Raw genomic sequence first — 25,271 nt, 5'->3', positions numbered from 1 at the left:
ATAAACAGCCATAAAACAATAACATTATTATTTTTATTGTTATTATTATTATAACTGTGTGTATAACTATATCAAATGCATAACATCCAGAACGCTTGTTATAACCACTCAATAGTTTCTGTTTTTGTACTTTCATAATAAGAGTAATTATACAACAAAAAAACAATTTTTCCCATTTCGTCCACTCCTATTACCTCATTTGCTTGCTTACTACATTATATAACTATTATGTAACGTTTTAGTCATGTCGCTATTAAAGGAAAATAAATGAATGATTACACAGCACTGCAAATCTGGTCGTTTTATTTTCATTTTGTGCCTCTTTGTAGTATTTTGCAACATATATTCCTTTGGAAACACAAAACAGGGAAAAAATAGACAGAAATATCGCTACAGACCACAAACTCCTCATTTTTAAAAGACACGCACAGAGCAACACTTCCTCAACTATTTCAAGAAGAAGATCACCTATACAATCTATTCTCTCGACCGTAACGTAAACACCAACAGGAGCTCTGTTTCATACGTTCACATCCTGGTTCAGGCGAACTCCTCCAGCAGCCCTGGTGCAGAGCGAACTCAGCCATGGGCAAATAGTATTTGCATGGACCTTGTTATGCCTTGTTCTGTCTCATGATGCTGGCGGATGGGTGGAGCCTGCGACTGCAGGCAAGAAAACCACAGCTGTGCACGGCGTGGAAATCACTCAGTCACCATGTGGTAAATCCCACAGGTACATATGACACGCTGGTTGATCAGCAGCTGCTCGCAGGTGGCCGTCAACGTCACCGGGGGAGAGCTGGACGTGACAGACGCGTTACAAGGCCCCTCAGCTTTCCTGACCCGGGGTTCAGCCGGGCAGCGTGGTACATGTGCAAACACAGCCCAAGGCCGCGCACATGAGCCAACCCAATCAAGAGCGCTCATGCCATTCCTCCGCCACCTCCACCTCCCACCCACAGAGAGAGGGAGAGAGAGCGCAAATAGCCACAACAACAGGCTTCCATTAACTTATTAACCCCACCTGCACAACCTGCGTAGGGTGTTGTGGAAATATCAAGCTCACCTTCCCCATCAACAATAACACATCACGAGATATATCATTTTTTCAACATTAAGTAAAATTGATGCTGTCAGAACATGAAACAAGTGAAAATAAAGCAACTGCATTCTAGATAGAAAACATTTAAACCCGGTATTGGAGTGATATTAGCATTGAATCATACAATTTGGCAAAAACTCAATGAAAGTGTAAACTTTAAATATATATATATGTTTTTTTGTTTTTGTTTTTGTTTTAATTAATGTTACAAAGTGATCATAATAGTGTTGACATATCCTAAAATCTGGCCTAAGGAAACTGACATTAAAAAACATTTCTAATATTTAGCATTGTGAAAAAAGGTGAATTTATCCAATTACATTATTTCTCTCCTGTATTTTTCCTGTTTGACCAAATACATGTTTAAAGTGTACCTTACACAACATATGGATCTCTGGACTGTCACAGTAGAAGTATAATAAATATATTTAATGTCAGGTGAGGTGAAAAGTGTACTTAAAATTACTGCCACTCGATTGTACTTTTCCTTAAAACCACACAACGTACCTGTTCTATAACATGCAATAACAATGTTACTATCACTCATTCACTTTAATTCACCTGCACATTTTTCTCAAGAGCAACCAAGTGTAGACAAAAATACAAAACAAAAATACACACTGGAAGTTCAGAATAAACTTATTAAAAATAAAAATCAGATGAATTGAGACACAAAGTGCAGTAAATGAGTCCATAAATACTTGCAGATGTAATCAATTACTTCAACCCCCAAATTAGAGTAACTTAAAGCTTGTAATTGTATATAAAGCCATCATTCGCCCCTGGTTGACTTCATTAATAACAATCAGACAATAGGCATGCGTTTTATTCCATTGTTAGTGAAAGATGAATGGGAAATATATTCATTATTTATTAAGTTTTATTATTTGGATCAACTTTGGTGAAGTTTCTTTATACGTGCAACAGGTGTATAAACACAACTTGCTGCGTTAGTGTCAGAGGAAATCCGTTTTACTATAATAGTAAAAAAAAAACAAAGAAAGAAATACTTTTCTTGTGTTTTATTGACTGTGACAGTTTCATGTTTGTTTTTCGGAGGCGGACTGACGCCATATGGCTGAAGCTCACCTCCACCTGTTGCTGCGATCAGCTGCTTTAACAAAGCCTCAACCACACTTTAACAACTTTTAGAAGTCACATTGAAGAATAATGGAATCATTAAAAAAGAAAAAAAAAAGCAGATCGGAGGGTTCGTACCTACCTGTCGAGCTGCGGGGGAAGGTGTGGCACTTCTAGCCGCAGGTATCAAAAACGCCTGGATGTCATTTAAGTCGTTTCTCTTCCGCTGATTAAACGTCACGAAGTGTGTAAAAGAGGGGGGAAAGTGGTCGACATGTTCAGGTGGAAGTGGCTCTCCTGCCTCGGTGTGGCTCGCGGAGAAGAGTCACCCCGTCCCGGTGGTTCCTCGGTGCCATGTCCCCGCTGCCGGCCGCGGTCTGCCGGTGGGAGGTGAGAGAGGAACAGCGAGAGGACCTCGGTGAAGTGGCGGCCGCGCGACACGGCTGCTTCCGGCGGACGACGTCACAATAAAACTCCGCGCATCGCACGCACACCCCCAACACTTGACACGGTTTAGCGATATATATATATATTTTTTTTTTTCATTGTGTCAATCATGACAAATTCTGACACTTCTGTTCTGAACGTCTCGCATGAGTATAAATTGTATTTGTCGTTGATCACGTCACACATGTTGACCTGACTCCTGCTTTTATATTGAAAATCTGATGAACTAATGAAATGACCCAATATTCAATAGAAATATTTTTATTAGTTGTCCATCTTTTTGGGCAGGGAATTATTCCTATGCCTATAACCAATTTAACTACACTTACACAACACTGGGTCAATGTCAAGGGCGTTGCTCGGCTCAGCTTGAGCAGTACTTGGAGAAAACATGCAAAGTCTTCGTGCTAATATGTAGTTGCAACATAGCAACACAGTGATTTTGCTGGCTAAGATACAGAAATGAATGGATTGTAGGTATTATAAACAATTCTGAATGATTGTAACCGGCTGTGATTATTTCAAACTGTTGTCATAGTTTCTTTTTTTCTTTTGTTTTTAGCATTTTGATGAAAGTGATTGATCTTGGTATTAATTTAAAGTTCTTGAAATGCTCCAGTGATCATCAATTCATCAGTACAGTAAAACATGTTGAACAACAGCTAGTCTTGTGCTTGTTTTGTGTTACAATTTGTTACATTTTTATTATTATCTGACATGCTGAGTACATTTCTTGTTTCTATTTACAAATCTTTGCATTTTTAAGCCTATAACAAAACATTACATGTCATGGAAGCGATCAGTCATCCGCCCAAAAAAATCGAAAGAGAGAAAACTGAATTCTGATTTGAATCCCAGATTATTGTGGAAAAAGTCCGAATTTTGAAGGAAAATATCAAGAGTTTGAAAAAACGAAGAAGCAAAACATCAGCCTCCTGACTTTGCTCTCAGATTATTGAGATAAAAGTTATAATTTTAAGGAAATATCTATCTATCTATCTATCTATCTATCTATCTATCTATCTATCTATCTATCTATCTATCTATCTATCTATCTATCTATCTATCTATCTATCTATCTATCTATCTATCTATCTATCTATCTATCTATCTATCTATCTATCTATCTATCTGTTATATATTGAATGCCACAACAGCTTTAATATATGCGACTTCCTGTGTTGACCTCCCAGCCTCCCTCAGTCGTGACGCAGCTTAAACCCGACCTGCCTCTCTTCATAACCACTATGGCTGATCATATGACTTGGACGTGATTAGAGAGAAATAACTTCTCAGCACTTGTTCTGCACGTTGCAAAGCCTGAATAACAAAGCTGTCCGACAAGGAAAGAAAAATAAGTAGATACTTTCAGCTCCTGGAGTCACTCTGGCCAAAGAGACAGACTTCCCTACATGAGCGCTCTATATTATTCTGTAAATTGAACATCCTGCGTTAGAACATGTTTGATGTTGCTCATACAAAAACAATCCCATCCTGCTTAAGCGTCTCTAAGCGGATCTGAAATGACTGACGGTGTTATTTTTGCAGAGTAAACAGGTGACTTACGTGTGTGATCTGGTGTACAAACGCTCACCTGACACACAAACCAAAAAACCGGTTTGAGTATTTACAGATACACCAAAGCAAGATAATCCCTGAAGTCAAACAATAATGGCAGAATTTTTGGGAAGCTTTGTTTCAGAGATGTTGTAAACAATAATAATGAAAAAATAAAAACTGAGAGAAAAGTACTCTAAGTTGACTTGTGGAGTCGTGTGTATGTGGGTGTGAAGGTGTGCACTTTGATGTTTTAGAATATAATTCAAAGCTGAGTGGATGTTTTTGGGTTTTTCTTTTTTTTCCTGCAGTTGACAGGTTGGCATCTAACATTCTGGAAAAGACACAAAACATGACAAGAATGTCACACATCAGATGGAAAACAGCAGAGACACGGCCAGTGGTGCCGCTAAGATGCTTTCCCTCTGTTTTCACTCCGCTGCTTCCTATTTTTATTTACTCAGCCATTTTGCTTGCAGCAAATCATACATCTTAAAACTTCAACATATTTCAAATAAATCAATGCATTCCCCAGAACATTTGAACAAGTTTGGATGTTAAATGAGACAAAGATGATCTGATAACCCTCTTAAACTATTGAATCCAGGCCAAAACACACTAATTTGTACATTTCAAAGTTGTGTGCGCCGTGCTGTTATCATTAAACATAGTTAGACCTGTTTCGCTCATTTTGTTTAGTTTGCATGTTAATTAAACAACAGAAAATGTAGAATATTTCCAAGATTTCTCAGAATCCTCATACTTGTGGTTGCAGCTATCAGTTTGGCTTCAAATAAAAGCTAAATAACAGGAAAATGTGTTCATGAAAGTGTAGTTTAGGGAAATTCTGGCTGTTTAGGCTCACGTTTTGCAACCTGGAAAATATGGGGGATCGGAGGAAGCTTTTTTACTTTACATTTTTTGAAAAGAAATTGTGATTAAAAGGAAACACATAGGGTGTAAAAGAAAAATCTGAATTAGAAACACCATAAAAAAACATATTTTACAGATCTAAAATATGTGAGTTATTTTTGAAAATGTTTTATTAGATTAGATAATTTTTTATTGGCTGGTTCCCATCACTATATAACATTCAGATGTACACATTTAAAACCAAAATGGTGTGTATCCAAGTATGGGCAGTGCGAGAATTAATGGGGTCAAAATGTGTTTCAAAACCCGGTAAAGAGGAAAAATAAGTGGCGCTCGTTCTCCAACCTTCAGCTATTTTTAGCTGTTATTTGATCCAACGGGCTTAGGGTAAAACCAGTGTGTATGGGAGAGACAATTCCACTATTAGCTGCTCTGTAAAAGAAAAAAGAAAAAAAGACCTTGTGGTTTGATTATTTTCCCATCTGTTGTTTCCAAGGTCAAGAATCAGCGACTGTGTGGTTGTGACCTTTTTCTTTTTCCACTACAACAAAGCTCGCTAAATCCTACTGTCAGGTCACCTTTGTGAAGCTTTTCATAGCAAAACTAACAACTTTGATCCCATGGTAAACATCTGCATTGTTTGGCCTCGGCTGTGACACGTCACCGCTCGCTAATGTACATGGAATGAACTGAGTCACAGCTGTACAGGTATTTACCTCAAAATAAAAGCCGTTGTTCAAAGTTGTATGCAAAAGAATACAACGGAGATTTATCCTTGTTGTGATCTTCAACAAAACCTTGAGCACATGAACCGAGTTAATCATTTTTACGCCGGAGCTTTTCTTTCGGGATTAGTCAATTATTTATCACCATGCTTCATTTCCTCCGCTGATCAAACCCCAAAGCAAAGAGTGGGCACTCTAATCCCTTTAACCTATCGCGAGAAAACATCTTCCCCAAAACATTTCCCATTTCCTCCTGTTCAACCCGAGACCCAAATAGAGCGCCAGACTCGGAGACGTGGGCCTTCACGCATCAACGTCTCTCTCCACCCCACAGCATGCTTCACAGGAATAAGGTCAGGTCTTGTTGGTAGTTATCATTTCCTATCTGAGGTCTAGGCGTCAACACGACTGGGAAATTGCAAGGACGGAGTACGAATTAAGGGGGACGGAGCGAGCGGCGGCTTCATCTGGTGTGTTTCTCTGATGGGATTTATCGCCCCGCAGACAGAATGAACCCTCTGTGCGTGAGCAATGAGAAAAACCTGAAAATTGGTGAGATTCCCCTCTGCAAACATCCAATGTTTGAGAGAAGGCTTTTAGTCAAGTCAAACACAGGATACTCAAACAAAGCATCCAGAGGCTTTTATTAAAAAAAAAAAAAAATTCTTATTTTACACCTCATACAGTGCGCTGGGTTTTACTTAAATTCCAGTTACTAGTAAAGTTTAAGTGTTGAGATGAGGCTGGTTTATCTGGCCTGCTGGAGCGTGGAGAACAGAAGGAGGGAGGGAAGGAGGGAGAGATGGGTGAGTCATAGGCTTCCCCGACGATGAAAACAGGTTACAGACGGGGAAAAAAAGAAAAAAACCCAGAGATGACAAAAGGAGGAGTTTAGCTGATAGAGTAAATGCTGCTGACAGGGAAGCGGCTATTTTAAGGCCTGTTTAAAGAAGAGGCAATGTCCGACCGTACGTACTGGAGGACACACACAGAAATGCACTGTGTGACCTGTGGAGACCTCCTGTTCGACAAACAAGTGGTGTAATTATATGCCTGTGCAGGCGCTGCAGGTGGAATGTGCTAGCGATAGTCGAGCCCTTGTTGTCCTAAGGACTGGAAAGCAAAGCAGTCCCAACAGCCAACAGACATGAGCTCACCGACACCACAATGAGGGGCGTGGCCAAGCCCGTGACTGCCGTGGACATGATGTTGCTGTGGAGACAGGACACACACACACACACACACACACACACACACACACACACACACACACACACACACACACAGATGGGCTTAGAGTGACACCGGTGGGAAATTAAAATGGTAGCCCAAAGCAACAGGATTTTATTGGCCAATCACAGCTAGATCTTGGATGTTTACCTTGCAAGTGTGTGTGTGTGTGTGTGTGTGTTTGGCACAAGACTTTGTGCAGGTGCACTTGCACATGTATCGCCTAATTATATTGACAATGTCAGCCAGTGTTGGAGAAATATTCACCACGCTTGTCTGGCATCCGGCATCAAGCGCGGAAGAGCAATTACTGGCCTATCAAATCATTTTACAGCTCTGTTGTGAGCATGTGTGTGTGTGTGTGCATGTGAGTTTGAGGTTGTCAGCACTGGCAGTGTTTTCCTCACTCTAGGGAAAAAAAAAGAAAAAAAGCTGCTTTCCAAGCATGCGCTGCAACTTAACTTCAATCTAGAAGTACTTCAGGATGGGGCTGATTGTAGTCAATTATCTCTTTTACATCAGCCTCCATCCTCTCATGTTACAAAACAATTTACTCTCTCGGAGCAGAAACGGTTTTGGAACAAAACTCGACTTAAAATAAAAACTCCAAATGCGGTGGAGGCAAAAAGTGAACCATTTTATTACATTAAAATGTTTCATACAAACAATGCATACACACTAGTTTCATATTGCTTCAGACATAAGTTTCTTTTGTGTTTGAATCCCAGTTAAACAACTCTGTAACAAAATGTAAGTACAACATTTATGAAAATATAAATCTCTAAACAGGTAAGTCAGTCCTGACGATACAAAGAATACCATAGAAACATTCATTACCAGTGTGTCAACTATGAGTTGCAAACATGTAAGTTATTAAAAGTCATTCAAGTTACTTAACATACAATAATACCATTTACTGGCTTCCATATGGACACATTCAAATATAACTCTTAAACTGGCATTCCAATATATTTTAGAAGAGGACTCTTTTTAAACTTTTTAGCAAAGATAGCACATTTTCTCTATCATAAATCACAATCAAACACTGAGACAATTTGGTAACAATATAATTACAGTACAAGCCTCAAAAACAAATGAGACGGTCAACAAAATATAACACAAACTGTAATTGGGACTTTGGCAATTACATAATATAATAATCTTCCTTTTTGTTTTGAGAACTCTTGAGGTTCGAGGGAAATAAAGCATTTTAAAGCTCAGTGCTGCTCCCCATTTTGAAATTATCCAAGGGCTTATATTTCAAAAGGTGAAAACAAGGAAACATAAAATAAGATGCAATAGCCCTTCATAAAGCATATGTCCAAGTGAAATCTGTGTTGTTTTTTTTGTTTTTATTCTTACATGCCTACCAAATGATAAGCTCAAATCTGTATAACACAAAATAAATTCTGGGTTATTACAAGCATGCTTTACGAAAATCTATCACTGCACCTGCAAGGTTACAACCTTACAGCCTCATAAGTGTTCTTTTAGATTGTCAGCAGATCTTGAGAGCTTTAATTTCAACCTGTCAAAATGTCAGCCGAGTCGTTTCCCTCCGGCTCAAACGAGGGTCAAAAAGATCGGGAGCTTGTGAAATGAGAGAGAATTTCAAAACCCGCTGTGGAATACCACCTTCTGCAAAGCTGTGAAGAATCTCTACAGGAGAAATTCAAAGTGTGACTGTGTTGAGGGGGGGAAAAAAAGGGAAAAAAGTGACAAAGAATTCAAAATAGAAGCAGAAAGTGCATGTACATGTAGAAAAGTACATTTAAAAATGCAACTTCTGCTTTTAATCTGTGCTCAGATGTTACAAAAGCAACCTAATCTAAATATGTCTTTTTCCCCCCTCACACGTTCACAGTTTTTCATTGTTTTTCAAAGGTTGACAATCAACCGCAGGCTTTGAAATTATTTAAACATGTCGAGACCCTCTTTATATTTTTCAGCTCCGAAGATTTCCGAATTGCTCATCTTTGAAGTTGGTTGTTAAGAGGACAGCACTTTCATTAATTAATTTATTTATTTTCCTGTTGCTGCCAGGTTTATAGTCGAGAGACTGGAGCTTTTCAAGTGCGTCACCTGTAGACTGCAAGTACCTGGATGGCCTGTGTGTGTCTGTAAGCAACCCCAATACCTGTTTTTAAGACAAATCTAGATCACTTCTAACGATTTATACAATGTTTTATATAAATAAGTCAAATAAGTTCTCACAAACCACTTATAAAGTGCTTCCACCTACAGTCTAAAGTTCTAAATATAGTCACATGGCCGAGTTGTTTCAGCACAACGCTCGGCTAATCACTCTGTCCTTTTATACTGGAACATTTGAACACACTCCACTAAACCTAAAGCAAGTACACTGGTTAAGGCGTGAATGTGTATGGTGCTATGCTACACTGTATGCTCAATAGTGGTGTATCCCACAAAACGAACAGCGCACACATTGATGCAACCGCAGGTAAGTTCGCATCAGACTCACGTAAACTGTTCCGACAAATTTCTACAGCTATCATTACAAAGAGCAATGCCGTCGACCTCTCGGGTTGTTGACTGGATTTCAAACTCCACACTGATCGCTTGACATTTTACGTCAATGCAAGTATCGTGTACCGGTGCGTATACTGTGTTTACAAAGTCCCTGCATTTTCATAAATCTTGTAATCTGCACATAAAGAACATTTTAAATTCCAGGCACTCACTTTGATTGCATTAAGCACAACATAACATTTTTAAGGAGTTGCACAAATTGCAGCAGCCAAAAAGAGATATGTACATATGTTCATAGTTCTTTCTTTTTTGTACAGTACGGCCTGATGTTCATACAAACATAAATATATTATTTTAAGACTAACATTATGGGTTGATGTGCACAATGTAAATAAATATATGGTGCAATGAAAGTGGCAAAAATGACAGGAATGGCTTTGAAAATGCTTGACTGAGACATTTGAATCATAACTTTGTTCTTCAAATGCAAAAAGGACACATAATGGCAACCTAATACTCACAGAAATTACATTTTTCTTCTTTTCAAAAACAGTATTCTTTTTTTCTAACAGTCTTCATGTGTAAAACAAAGAGTATCACAAGTTGGAAGTAAGTAATACATAACTTGAGTGCAGCGTTTTAATGGTCGGCCCGTTAACTACCCAGAGGGCTGACATCTGCAGCTGAATCACGTGGCTGTAAACAAGAATCAACTGCAACCCCAGAGATTCAAAGCTTCGTCCCCTGTCTCCACACACTGTTTCCACCCCCTCACCCCCGCTGCCGATTGTTCACCTATGTCTGCAGCAGTTCAGTATTTTTTGTAGGCGTTGTTGACTCACCTTCTCCAGAGTCTGAAACATTGATAGGGCTGTCCCTTGAGAAGACCTCCGTCGACTCCCTCCAAGTGCAGTCGGCAATACTTTTAAAGGAATGGTTTCCGCATTTGGGTCGCACTTTCTGTGAGGCATTGTTGACAATCTGTCGGCTGTTGGATGTGGCTATCTTGATCTTCAGGGCGGCATCCACCCGATCTACAACTGTGTATGTGCCAATGCTGCCATCCTCAAAGCCAATGATGATGTTCAGTGCTCGCTGGGAGAGAGACAGGAAGGTGGGGGTTTTGTAAAGTGAGCATGTTCCAATGCTCTTACCATCTGCAAGGCGCATCACGATTAGATTGGACACGACACCAGCGTCGTCGTCTTCATCACAGTTCCGGAAACAGACATAGACAAGATAACGTCCGTCTCTTGATAATTTCTGACGCCAGATTATACCTGCAGCGTGTACAAGCCTCAGCTTCCCACTGTGAAGGTCTAGGACATTAATGTTCTCATCGCCTTTTGAGACAATTCCTAATTTCCCATTGGGTGAGATCTGGAAGTCCTCAAGATTTTTCAGAAAGTTGGTTGGCAGTTGGACTCGCCTGCACACTGACTCATCTGCAACACTCCAGATAAAGACAGTCTCTGTGGATGTGATGAAGACGACACAGTCTGGACAGTCAGGAATGAGCTTGAAGTTGACGATGGCAATGCCGTCATCACAGACAAATTTCTTTGATACACTCCCTGACCACAGGCTGACAGCAAGGAGCTTGTTTTTGGATGTTCCCACCAAGAAAGTGTTTGCTGTGGTGATGAGTGCATTTTGGAGAGTAACAAGGATGTTGCACACTTTGTGCCCAGTGGCCAGCCTCCACACTCTGGAGGCATTCTGCTCACAGAGGGACACCACAAACTGGTCATTGTGGGTGATGAGCAGCTGCGATATTCTTTGTCCATTGATGCGAAAGATGTTTTCTCCTGTTGCAGTTTGCCAGATGTATTGGCTGGACTTGTCATCTGAAGTCACCATGAGATCCCCTGAGGATGTAAGGACACAGTTCTCTACTATGCCCTCGTGCTTGAAGACGGTCTCAATGAAGCCAGTGCCAAAGTTCCACTTGTGGACAGCTTCTGAGCCATCCATAGTAAACACATAGTCCTCTCTGCCAGACAGCTGCAAGGTCTGGATCTTCTTACCTGTTTTGTCAATGTTGGACATGGCGGTGATGATATCAATGTCCCACACAGACAGAACTCCACTGCTGGCGACAGATAGTAGCAGGTTGTGATGGGCTGATTTGATGAGTTTAACGATAGCACCTGAGATCTCGATCAGGCTTGCCATGCACTGTCCACTGTCCCTTCTCCAGACGAAGATGGAGGAGGTGTTCTCCATGGAAGCCACAATGCTTTGCCCATTTTTGGAGAGAACAGCAGCAACAAAGCGCTCGGTGCGTTTTGCTTTGAACTTCTCTACCATTTTCCAGACTTTTGTGTCTAGAACTTCGATGCTCCTTGCTTTGCAAAGGAGAATGGAGCGCTGGTCTTCAGAGAGCTCAATGCCCACCACTTCACTGTCATCCCCTCTGCAATCATAGTCCTCCATCAGCCTTGGGTTGGTGATCTCTTTGGTGTTCCATACTGACAAACTCCCTTCATTGTCGATCATCACCATTTGGTGGAGGGTGTCCAGCACAAGGATGGACTTGACAAACCCACCAGAGAACTCAGATGTCACTGTAGCCAGTTTGTCCCCATTTCCCAGATGAAAGATGGATGCAGTATTAAGGTACTGGCCACAGAAGGCATACATTCCATCGGGCGAGCACTGGACACAAGTTACTTCATACCAGCAATGAAACTGGTAGAGAGGCCAGCCATAGAGGAGGTCAATGACATTGACATCTTTACTGGCCTCAAGCCAAGCCAAAGCATGATGGGTGGACAAAGTGAAACCATTGATAAAGGCAACCCCACCGGTGATGCCAGCATGCTTGGACCCCTTTATTTCAACCTCAGATAAAAGGCAAGACTTGTGATTATCATAGATGAGCAGTGTGTTTTTGGTTGTTGCAACGACCAGATACTTTTCGTCAGAAGTAAGCCTGATTCCCAGCACAACCGATCTCGCTGTGTCAATCTGCCGAAGAAGCTGTCTGCTCTCCACATCCCAGGTGCTGACAGATCCGTCTTCAAGTGCTACGAGGACTATATTTGGGGCTAAAGTGGGCAAGATCTCCACAATTTGCATGTAGCTGGCACAAAGAGGAAGCCGTTCTGGACTGTAGGTCACATCCATTGAGGAGTGGAGAGGCACAATAGAGCAGTATTTTGGGCCATCTTTGTCACACTCGAGGAGGAGGTGTCTGAGCTTTGGAAGGGAGGTGACAACTGGCAGAAGCCTTTGCTGCAGTTCCGCAGACAACGATGCTGGGTTCTTCAGCACTTTCACCTTGATGCTACGGAGCGTGGTGGCAAGAAACTTCAGCTCTTTTTCTTGACTATAGCTGTAAGCCACGTCAATGTCTGATAAGGCCTTGTCAAACTGGCCAATCTTGATCATTGTGTATAGCCAACTGAAGTTCATGATGACTCCAAACATGAGATCATCAGTGCGCCCACTCCTGGTGAGGTGGTACACCAGCTCCGTCATCTTTCTGTGATTGACAAAGAAAATATCAGGCTCCAGCAGGTTGCACTGGAACACCCAAGGCTGTTCAGGGGTCTGTCTGTCGTAGGAGTACTTATCAGAAGATGGTTTTTCATGAGACTGCTGATGATGAGGGTTTTTGTGATGGGAAATGTTCAAGGAAGTGAAGTGATTGTTGTCATATGTAAAGATCTTCTTTCTGCCACCTGACCATGCCCCAAGGAAATACTCTGCTAATAGGCTGTGCATTTGGTGGACATCCTCTTCGTTGCTGAGATACAATTTCTGGGCTATGAGATGGAGGTGCCTGTTGGCCCAGACCATCAAGGTAACGTTTCGCACCTGTCGTTCTACCAGATAGCCTTCGAGCTCTTCTTTAAGCTTTGCAACTAGGTCGTAGGAGATCCTCAGAGGGTTTTTGAGGTAAGTTGCGACAATTACATCGCCAAGAACGATGTTATCAAGAGACAAGATGTCTTCAAGTTCAACCTCAGTCAGTCCAGCCTTGGCCATGGTGATATACCCTAATGCTCTGACGACAAATCTCTGGCCCAACTTGTTCTCCACAGAGTAGAAGAGTTGCTCTATGCTTTCATGCACAGTAGAGCAGAGTGATCTGTCATCGACATCTTTGTGAGACCTCCAGTGAACGACTTCTCTGTAGATAAGGTTTACAAACATTGGCAGTGTACACTTGGCGAGCGCCTCATTGACATAGATCTGTTGGCCTGAGGTGACCTTTCTCTTCACCCCCAGCAGCTGCTGTTTTAAGGTTTGGCTGCAGACCTTGCGGTCTCTCTGAATTAATTCCACATAATACCCCTCATCGTGGATGAGGTGACGGAGCTTCTGCAAAATGCCGTGTTTGTTGGGCAACGTTGATACTACAATGCGAACTGTCCGAGGGAGGTGTATGGGGAGCCACCACAGCTTGCGAGCTTCATCAGCTTCTGAGAGCTGCTCAAGAGCATCCAGGACGATGATCAGGGGCCTGTGGAGCGATGATTCCCCAAGGAGGTTGATAAGGAGCTCCCTCATCTCCTGAATCTTGTTAGGCAAAAAGTGAATCAGGCAGCGGTAGTTAATTGCAATCTGTTCACAGATGCTCTGGAGGAGGGTTCGCAGGTCTGTGGAGAGCTGGCTGGAGCCGATAAACCGAACGATGACCACTGGGTCAGATTCAGGCCCCATCTCTGTCTGCAGCCATGTGTAGGCCTGAAACACAGCAACGAGAGGGCGTGGTTATAATGCATTCACTTCAAACATTCACTTTAAACATTTCTTGAAATAATCCATACATGCAAAATAAATACAATCGTCATTTCATAATGGTTGAGGATGATAGACTTGTATTTCTCTTAATCTCGTCACGAGACAAGAGTCAGAATCTTGACATTGAAAGCTACGGCTTTAATACAATCCTAACCAATGGCAATATACCAAATTTGACTTTCATTAGATGCACAAACATGCATACAATTATCTGATGTTAATTATTAAATGTTCTTTAATAATCTCAAAGTCATGAATACAGATATTTCAATTATTTTACTTTATCGTGAGATTTACTCTGTGAATGAGAACAACTCTAATTTTGAGTCTACCCTAACCTTATAATATCATTCATGAATACATTAAAAGGCTCAGCTGAGATTTCGGGAAATGTTAAGATGTTATTTGACACTTCTAGGGCAACAGAGATGACGCTTCCTCCGTACGAGGTTTTGACTGTGCTTGAGAGTGAGAGAGTAAAAAGAGAGATGCACAGAATCAGAGTATTTACAAGTTAAGAGAGCTTTTACATGTGTTTCAGTCCGTTTGCCAGAAATGATGTCAGCAATTACATTTATAAAACTGAATATGAAAGGGCATGCATCTGTGGACAAAATATATCTAAAGTTTCCATTATCCAACATAATTTTAACAAACTGCTGCATGTAATGTCAATACCTTTTGCTATTCTTTGGTATTATTTAATCCAGTAGAAACATTTGAGAATATGGTTGGGATCATAAAGTGAGAAATGTCACAGGCTTGACTCTATTAAAATCACCCATGAATGAAAGTCCACATATCTTTAATTAAAACCATTCTCACAAATAAATGGCAGCCATTTCCATGTCCCCAAATTTGGCAGAGACCCTCAAGACTCATTTCTGCATTAGCAATATTCTCTAATTGTGCTATTTCAGCCTTTGCACAATTAGGAAATCATTACAAACCTGTGTATATTGTGCTAATGCAGTCACTTGAACTTAACCATCACCACATAATTTTTTTTTCTCAATGTGCAATTGTGTTTGATTTGGCTGATGATGTGAAAAGCTGCTTTATGTGCTTAAACACACACACTCACAAAACGCTATTGATGCCTGGGGATAGAAGTCAAACGTGGTGGGCTGAGAGAAGCTGAGATTTTAAAACTTCAATTAAAAAGAACATAAAAAGTTCCTTGACGTTTTATTAAAGCAAAAGAAACACTTTTGGAGGGAAGGTGTGAAGTTTATTCTAACGGTGGTATGTGCACACTGAGAGACAAAATTGACAAAATTGAAGCAGCTCTCTGAGTTTGTGTGAAGGAGGTACACAGTCTTGCACAGTCTATTTAAGCTGCTGTATGTTTACATTGAATGGACACCTTCTTTAATATGCTGAGGTTTCCTATTTTCTCATGAGCAAGTCTCTCTCGCTCTCTGGTTTTACATCATTATCAATGCAATTTTATACTTTCACTGGTCACCCATCAAGCTTAGAATCCAATTCAAGATACTTAAACATATAAAGTTCTGGGTGGCCTGACATCTATTTACATTTCTCAGTTTATTCAAATACACACCCCAACAGGGAGCTAAGGTGTTCAAATCAGGACATTTAAGAGTCTTTTTCTATCACACTATCGTCTTGCTCTAAACCCCACTGCCTTTACTTTATGATTGCTGAGCACTATATCTGTAAAAAATGCTCTATCAAATAAAAAAAATAAAAGACATTTTATCCTGATATTGCCTTCGTCCTCCTCAAATCAAGGTTTTCTTGGTCTGAGCAGTTCCAAATATCTGAGCTAAATTAAAAAATACTATCTTTGGTCTGTGTTGAGTTCGCCTCTGCAAACAAACTAAAGCTCAGGCCACTGTGAGGAGGAAAAAGACTCATATTATCTCACGGATCAGAGCTCAGAAATGAAGACAGAAATGCTGCGGGGTTCAAATAAATCAAACCAAACAGGCCAGGTGTGAATCACACCTTCTGGATGTGAGGAGTGGTCCCAGAGCAATTCTGCACGGCTTTAATCACAAATCGCACAAACGACTTTAAGCTACTATATTTTGTTTGAACTGTGTGTACATAGTGAACACCTGGAGACAAATACACAGGACAATATTGTAGGTAAAAACATAAGTAGAAAAGAACTCATATAATCTGTGATCAGACTTAAATACTTAATCATGAATTTGTATTCTGCAGATGTAATTTCAGACACAGATCCTTCCTTCCAATCCTTTTACTAAATGATGAGGTGAACTACTTCATCGGAGCTGTTTATCATTACAGTGGGCTGTGGCAAGGAGCTAATACCAAAACCAAGCACTCAACCAGCCCCAAGGGTTGAATTTTAATGTACCGGAGAATTAATAGACTCTGAAATTATTACTTTTGTTATCTGTTCCTATTAACATTGCGGTCTAATTTATTATTATGCAGCAGCTCTCTGCTGCGCTCTGGGTTCTGCTTGAGCTCCTTCACCAAACTACACTGACGTGGTGAGAGGTCAGAGTAGAGAGGCCGCTGTGGAGACAGGAGGCCAGCACACAGTGGAGCGGAGAGGACGTAACGGAGGCACCCAGATAGGATAACTGCTGGAAAGCATTCAAACTCCAAATGAACTGTGTTTATATGATCAACATTTTGGGAAGTGAATGTGATGTGAATTTACTGAAGGTAAATGAAATAGCTGCGATGTTGTAGACTCCAACAGGGTATGACGGCAGCAGGTTGTTATTTGAGGACCAACCAAACTGACGTCCACGTTTGATTAGTTGATTGATTTTTATTTTTTATTTTGAACATGTAAAAAAAGAAAGAAATTAAAGAAATTAAACAAATTGGTGCGCTATTTTGTAGTTGATAGTGAGTTTTTACTTTCAATCCCCGTGGAAGGTGGGTAGACTTTATCTCACATGGGATCAAAATAATCAAGTGAACCAGCAGGATACGTTGGCTATAGATTGTGTTGATTTCTCCCCCAGAAAAATGTGCAGTCTTGGTTACAATACATACAGTCATGACTATGACTTCACTAAAGCTTTTGTGAGTTAAAAGTGTATCGGCAGCTGTTTTATAAACATAAGGACAAAAAAAAAATTCTGATCTACTTCCCTCACCACCTGCTGGAGGTCCTTCATGTTCTCCAGGATCTCTGATTGAGAGAAATCAATTATCAGGGAGATTTTTTTAGAGGATTTTTCATTTCGTAATGTTGTTTACCTATAAGAAAAAACTTCCAAAAATAACTGCCTAATGATAAAGTATTAGGAATTATAATAATAAAATATTGGTATCAATACCAATAGTATTGATATCTATTACTTAATCACTGTTGTTAATTATCTGCAGTTGACTATTTATTTAACTCTCACTTTTGTCAGTATTGAAAATGAAAATGTTTTTGCTATATGCGTGAAGATAAAGGCTGGTTCAGATAAAGACTGAACTATAGAGAAAAAACATTGAACACAATGTTTTTTAACATGGGGAAGCAGGAGCTTTGTAATAAATCAGATTCAGAGTAAATTTACATCTCACATCTGGGGTCTTAATTTAGAGAAATGTCAAAGAACAGGAACAGCCAAAGGAAATGTCCTTTAAAAAGATACTTTTTTGCTTTTGCATTATGGAAATCTGTAATTTTACAATCTTTGAATAAAGTTGAGTTAGTATTTGCACATTTACCAAGTTTTTAACTCTTGCATAAGTGATGAATGTGTGCACTTTAGCCACCTCTGACATTTCAATGTTGTTAATCTGAAGCGAGACCTTTAAAATCAACACGTCACTCCCTTTATATCAAGATTCCCTTTTGAATTTTTCGCTGTCCCCTGGCGATCTTTACTGATTATTCACTATTCTATTGCTTCATGTCATGTATGATGAAACGAGCATGAAAACAAGTGTGTGTAATGTGTATAAGGTTGGACAGGAGCGGTGGATGTATGGCTATCTGTGGTGTGATCTTGGCTACAGTGTGATCCTAATGTAGCCGGGCAGTCAGATGGCACACACAACGCCAGAGAGTGAACGGAGCACTGGGTACATGTGCAGAGACATTAAGACATGCACGTGCACAAACACTTTGGAACCTCGGGGTCTTGTCGGAAACAAATGTTGGGCAAACTTTCTGGGTTTCGCTGGAAATGGGAAAATGTTTTAAAAAGTAACATGCAGACGTACGCACATTTGCATGGCTTTGCAGGACATTAACGACATGTGTGCATGGCAATGGACCGTGTCTTTGTAGACACACGCAGATGGTCAAGCGGGCGTTTGATAAGATGAACAGTTGCACGCCCCCTCATACTCTGTTGTACAAAGATGGACACATGCTCAGTTCAGACCATCACACACGAGCAAGCGGTGAAAACGCAGCCAGAGCCAAATCCAGAGAGAGGCAGCCAAGAGACCCAACGAAGGAAGAAGAAAAACACGGTGGCGTTTGTCCTCACCTGTTTGGCGGCCTCTGAGAGCAGCAGGGTCTTTCCAGTGCAGGGTCCTCCGTACACCACCATCGGGCTCATCCTGCTCCCCTTCGACGGCATGAGATACTCCTGCAGGTAATCCAGCGACTCCGTCTTGTACTCGTAGAGGGCGGCGTGGCTCTTGCAGAGTGAGAGGTGCTGCAGGATCTCGTCGTACAAGGGGTCCGTCTCCGTGTCGAAGTTCTGCTGGACGGTGGCCTGGATGATGTCCACCATGTCCTCGTAGAACTGCTTGCACAGACCTTCCACGTAGTGACTCTCCACCTCCTGGGAGTAGCCCAGCTTCATGTCGCAGTGCGTGACGGAGGAGTAGACGCGGAGGTTGGACGCGGCCACCACCGTGGGGATGAATTCGTCTCGGACCTTCAGAAGGCGCTCGTAGGCTTCCTGGTTGCGCATGACTCGGTCGCCGCCGACCACGATGTCCATGTACTTGGTCATCTCGGGCAGCTTGGCGAAGCGGTCAAAGTTGGAGATCTTGCGAATGTAGCAGACACATTTCCTGAGAAAGGCTGGAGTTTGTTTCCCAAGGGCAAAGTCTAATTCGTCCTCCAAGGCTGAAATGAGAGTTAAAAGAGACAATCTTAATTATCTTAGGTGAAAAACAAACAGAGGAAATATATTTCTTTCATGTGCAGAACCGGCAGTTATTTGAAGCTTTAAGCCACCCATTAGATTTTTTTTTTGTCTCTTGAGCCTTTTTTATAAGAAAGTAAATTGATAAAAACACATAATCTGGCACAACTGCACTGTATCACAGGCTCTCCCACAAAGGGCCCACTAACTGAAATGCTGCCAGCATCTCCTGTGTACTTTTGCTCACACCATAGCCACTAATTAGGTGAAGGAAGAAACAAAGTGTGAAAGGAAAAGTGGGAGTTCCAGCAGACGCCACAACTTCCTCCACACAATGAAATTAAACACTGTTTAAAGCCCCGCATGCTCAATTAAAGTGCATAAAAACTGCAGTTTCCTGACACAATAGAGACGCTTCCTCATTGTGTGCCATTAAGAAACTTCAACACCAAATGCTTAATTAGCTGTATTCTGGTTTTCTACAATTTAAAAGGCTGAAAGCAGAGTCTGGCCAATAAAACACAAACTTGTCACAAGATTCCATTGTGTGGTGTGGTGCTCAGAATGTGCCCCATAAATGAAAGCCTGAGAGAAAAAAAAAAACAATAGGAGATGTCTTGGAAGGATTAGTTCTGCGCTGTCCAAACAATTCAGTCATAACTGGGTGATTCCCATATGGAAACTTTTCCACAGTCAGAATCTGACATCGAGCACATCAGATCAACTTTACGGAGTGAAAATATAAAAGAGGAATAAAAGACGAGGAATAACAGACAAATGAGTGTTTGATCCTATTTGGGGAGCGTACATCTAAACATGAATAAGAATCATGAAATCATTTGCGTAGTAATTGCAATATGAACCAAGAAAAAGCAAAAAATTATTAAAAATAAAACCCAAACAAAAATGGTGAGTCTGTGCCAGGGCCACATGCCAACCACTTTGCACAGAATGCATTTGGACACAATAGGAGCAATTCACTCATTCATCAATGAACTAGTAAAGCAAGATAACCTTTTAACTTAATGTTTTGTGCATTAATGACTCACATGTCTGGTTAAACATATATAAGTCTAATCAGCACTGACTTACTGGGTCACCACACAAAGGATGTCCGTGGTGAAATCAATAACAAAGTGAGAGCCTCAGGCGACGGAACAGCTGCCCTCCTCTCTGTAGCTCTGCTGGAAAAAGTCACTGTACTATTCCTTTGAGGAGAGTGCACATTCACTTCTGTCCTGACATGGCTACATGTGTCTCTGGCAGATAACTGCGAAGTAAAAAAAAATGTGATCAATCCATCACTGTCGAGGCGTCGTCGACATCCTGATTACATCTCAGCTCTTGTTATCAATTCAGGTGCGAGGCGATGCTTTACACTCTGTAACAGTGTCGCTCATTACAAATATGATAGCTGCTGTGTCTGTCTGGCTCCACAATCGATCGTTGGTGTGAAAATCAGCATCAGATCTCCTCCTTCATCAGGTATGTGCAATATTGCAGCCTGTCCGAGGTGTGCACTGTTTTCATCCATATTCAGCTGGGATGGTCTCTCGCAACCAACAAATCTTGAGAAACTACAAAATGGACGTAAGTGTTATGATATCATGACTTGAATAATAGAATATGCTATTTTTTCATTCTGCATGTGAGGGCAAGGTGTAAAAAAAAGATTTTATCAGAAGATATTTTAAGAATTTTTCCATCATTGTCTTTACACTTCCACTTTTTATCTTTGTCACTATTTTCTAAAGTCATTACTACAAATATCATCACAGCTATGTCGTTATAGGTAAAGTAGCAAATTCCTCTCTTAGTTTTTGATTTTGTTGCAATGCTGAAACTAATGATTTTTATCAGTGATGTACATGGAGATTTTTATATTATAAACTATGAGAGACATATTGAATATATGATCAAATATATATAGGATGATCTCATAAAACTCAAGCAGAAATTGCTCAATTCTATTCACACAAAATTCAGTTCTTAAACTTAAAGTCGAACAATCACTTCAGAGAGCACCAGTAAAGCCGAGAAAGGTTAAAAATATGCCATGGTCCAGTAGACATGTTCCTACTTGAAAAAGGTGTTTTTAAGAGATCTGTCAGAAAAAAAGATGAAAAAGAGAGAACAAGTCGAGCTGAGACGAACCAGAGCAAAGGAATTTCTTGGCCTGAGCGGCCTTCATGGTCCCCTTCTCTTGGAGCTGCAGCACCGCCGTCCGGAAGATCCTCTTGATCTCCTCCGACACGTTCCTCCAGGCCTTGTCGTTCTTGGTCTTGGCTGCGCTGCTTGACTCCATCTGAGCAGAATAGCAGAGAGAACTTTGTGGTTCATGTGCTGAGTGCGGTCGCTCATGCTTGTGTGAAGACTGTGCAGATATGAGTGCTGACAGAGGAGATTTTTCATTCGAGACACTTTCCAGGCTTTTTTTTTTTTTGAAGTGTCACTGAGTTTCAAGCAAACTATACATTGTTACTGGCTGTAACACAACTCTGCCTGTGGAATATTGTTAACTCTCAGTACATTTTCTCTCTATGGGTTTTTAAGCTCATTTTGCACTTTTAATACTTCTGTGACACTTACAATGAGTCCTCTCAGTCGATGTGATGTACGTTTTGATGGAATATTGATGAGTTTTACTCAAAATATTGCTGGGGAAAGTTGCCCCCCCTCATTCTGACTAGTTTCTGAAATTAAGACTTGAAATACAAAACAAATATGTGGCTTCAGTAGAACTTCATTTGAACTGAAAATGTGTTGGAGTGCAACTTCAATCAACATTTTCATGGTGTGCAATGGGAATATCGCGAGAGAGAAATAACTGCATCTGTATACAGCCTTTTCTTTTTGTGCGCATACTGTACAATGTGTGTATCAGGCAAAAAAACCAAAAAACAAATCCTTTCACCACACATCTGTTGGACTTACAGAGTTCTGGTAGTTCTTAAGCATTTGGGCTTTGGGTTTGAGGTAGTATGCGGGTGGCACAGAGTTTTCATCCCTGCAGTACCACTCCTCCAAGATGTGTGTGTCCAGCCCCGCCTCCACAGCTGCATCCAGGATCATCTCAAACTCTGCTGATTCCACCTCTCCCGGCACTCGGATGCTGCCGTATTTTTCTCCCACCAGACCCTGAGGAAGGCAGGAAGATAAAGGGCGATGAGAAACAGAAAGAGAAAGAGAGAGGCGGGTTCTGTCTGAGGTGTTTTAAGGCTCTATTTTGTGGATCTATGGCACAGGGTGAATAGTGGAGTCATTGATGCACACAGCACGACTTATTTAAGGCAATCTCGAAGCCTCGGGCACAACGTCTGTGGTGCGGTTGGGACATCGACCAGCCAGTTTGTGACATCACCGATGTCGCTGCCACCATAATTTCCGCTCTGTGCACGCTGCGGTACATACTGACAGCTCTGTGGAAATTGCTTCAACTCTCAGCTGCACATGTGTGCAGCTTACAATTTAGATCAGACACATTCATGCTCGCAGCGAAACATTATGAAAGAAAGAAATGTAGGAACCGTGTTTGCACTGGTTCGTTTGTTTCTCCAGATGTCAAATGTATACCTCAACTTACAGAAACGTGCACTGCTTGCACGCTTGTAAAATAGAGGCTAGAGCTTGCACGTGAGGCGTTCAAAGCAGGGCTGTAAATTATAGTATTTACAAACAGACATTATGTGAAGCTCATCAACGAACTCTGTAAAATCAGGTGTCTGCATAAGAGGACTTCGATGGAACTCTGTATGTTGTAGATTCTAAGAATAGTCTTGGAATGAAGCATTTTAGTGACTTCAGTAAATTGCAGGATCTACTTATGATAATGTTGTCAACTATAAATTATCTACAGATATCTGAGATTATCGCGAGATGCTGAAAGTAAGTATGTAAATATATCTGCATAAAGTCAACATGTCACACATCAGTAAGTCGGCTGAAAGCCTGAATGTGAGGCATTTCGAGGAGATATTTAAATTGGAGCATGAATGGATAGTTTACTTGTGACGCGTTGAAGGACTCTTGAAGCATCCAACTATAATCTGGACATGTAACAACTATAGCTACATTGTGGGAAGCATTTTAAAGCATTTTTTCCCCTTCAAATTATGGACTCTAAATTGTAACATCTATCAAGGTTTTGCATGAAAGGACTCATCCTCTAATACTCTGCACTTGATGCATTCAGGCATCTGGAGTACATTGCAGCATCCTCCGACAGTCTGCATGAGTAAATTACATTGAGATGCATGCCGCATTCCAAATTGCTGACAGAGGAAATATAATTAAATCAGATTGTGTGGTCAGTGAATAGTTCCACCTCGAGCTGCAATCCTTTAAAAACTGAGCCAAATTCACAGAGTTTACAGAGGGATGCTGCATTTCTCGCCCGAGGATCTACTCTGTCCATTTTGCTGTGCTGAAGGTCACGTTTCATTCAAATGAGTTACATGTCTCGATTTTGCACACCACTGAAGCTGAACCAAATCTGACCTAAAACAGAAGACAACATTATGAGACTGTCTTTCTACTCTTTATTTTGGTACAAGAAGAAAGAGAGAGAGAGAAAAAAGTGAGGTCTCTTGCTGCAAAGCAAATGTTTGAATGATAAAAAAAAGAAAGAAGAGGAAAACTGTTATGTAAAACACGCAGCCTCGGCCAAATTTTCAAATTCTCAGTAATCAGTGTTATTAAGAAAATAAGCAGATTTGCTTTTTATACGGAACAGATGGGGCTATTTTTAAAATGAAAGAAATTGACGCTTTAATTAAAGTGAGATATGTGTGGATTTGTGAAAAGACTGTGAAATCGCATTTTCTGTACGCTCTGTGCTGCGCGCTGAGCTCACTGTCATCACAATCACGACCGTGTTTCATACATCAGGTGAAAAGCTGTAATCTCTCTCTACAATCGTTCCAGGAAGGACGAAGAACACTGCACGCAGCAGCTGTATAATTAGACCAATAGTCGCTCCTTCGTCCCACCACTGTCTCCCACTCCAAGAGCAGCGAGCCACATGCCTCTGAATGACAGCACACTTAATGCACTTGGAAATGATCAGGGCCATTTTCTGGCTTGGCTCTCGATGCTCTCCGTCAGTCACATCGGAGGACAAAAGAAGCAGAAAGGGTGGGAGAATAAAATTTAAAAAATAAAATAAAAAGAATGAGTGGAACCCCTTCATTACATGACCAGCTGATCTTTACTCCATGTGTCGTAATTCACGTGCAGTGAAAGGCCCCGTGGCGAAGACGCAGAGCGCGAAAGGAGGGGCGGGCCGAACGACACCGAGCGCTCCGGTGAGCAGGGAAACCACGTTGGCGCGCTCCAAGCAATGGCGCTTCAAAGCCGTTTCCATGTTGGAAATGCTCCCTCGCTTGGCATTTGCGGTGGGAACGGATGGGGAGAACAAGCGGAGTCGGAGGACGGCGTGTGGCGCCGCCCCGGAGGATGGGACTCGTCTGGAGGAAGACACAAACGTCTGCGGTGGATGCATTCATGATGCGCGTGGCTTGGACACCGTGTCGGAGAAATTCGGTCCGGAAGGTTCAACTGGAACACGAGGACAGTTGTCGTGTCGAGGATCAGTTGTTATGGAGGAGGAGGTGCCACTTGCAACGTCAGTACGGCACATTTAGGAGCAGAAAAAGTACAAATAAAATCCTGCAATGCTAAAGAGGAGTAGATAAGAATGTTCAATGATTCCTGTTTGAGCCCTGGCTTGGGAACCTTAATAGTTTGCATTTTCTCCCTGTTTGTGAACGTGAAGCTTCCTGAATTGGATAAAGTAACACAGAAAATGGAGATGAAAACAAACTAGCACTGGATATTAAAAGTACCAATCCAATAAAGTGAGAAGCCAGAGGATAATCTGAGAGTCAAACAAAAGCCGGGCATATTTAAAAGATAGAAACAACGCGACCTGCAAATAAAGAGAGAAGGTGAGGATTCTTC

General features: G+C 41.2%; 1 protein-coding gene across 1 annotated transcript in view; it reads right to left on the bottom strand.

The window, feature by feature from the left end:
• Positions 1-10,299: 10,299 nt before the first annotated feature.
• The window catches only part of LOC308147283 (NACHT and WD repeat domain-containing protein 2-like), a gene marked incomplete at both ends in the record, with an annotated part of 52,914 nt that continues 37,942 nt past the window's right edge, over positions 10,300-25,271 (bottom strand). Inside the window, 4 exons of the mRNA XM_080519390.1 lie at positions 10,300-14,199; positions 18,705-19,294; positions 21,468-21,618; positions 22,248-22,451. Of these exons, the coding sequence (XP_080375516.1) occupies positions 10,300-14,199; positions 18,705-19,294; positions 21,468-21,618; positions 22,248-22,451 (4,845 nt within the window). The remainder of the gene's footprint in view (positions 14,200-18,704; positions 19,295-21,467; positions 21,619-22,247; positions 22,452-25,271) is intronic.

Source organism: Blennius ocellaris (genome assembly GCF_963422515.1).
Source record: "Blennius ocellaris genome assembly, chromosome: 23".
Taxonomy (NCBI): domain Eukaryota; kingdom Metazoa; phylum Chordata; class Actinopteri; order Blenniiformes; family Blenniidae; genus Blennius; species Blennius ocellaris.
The sequence above is the reverse complement of the archived record's forward strand: the minus strand, read 5'-3'. Positions and strand labels throughout refer to the sequence as shown.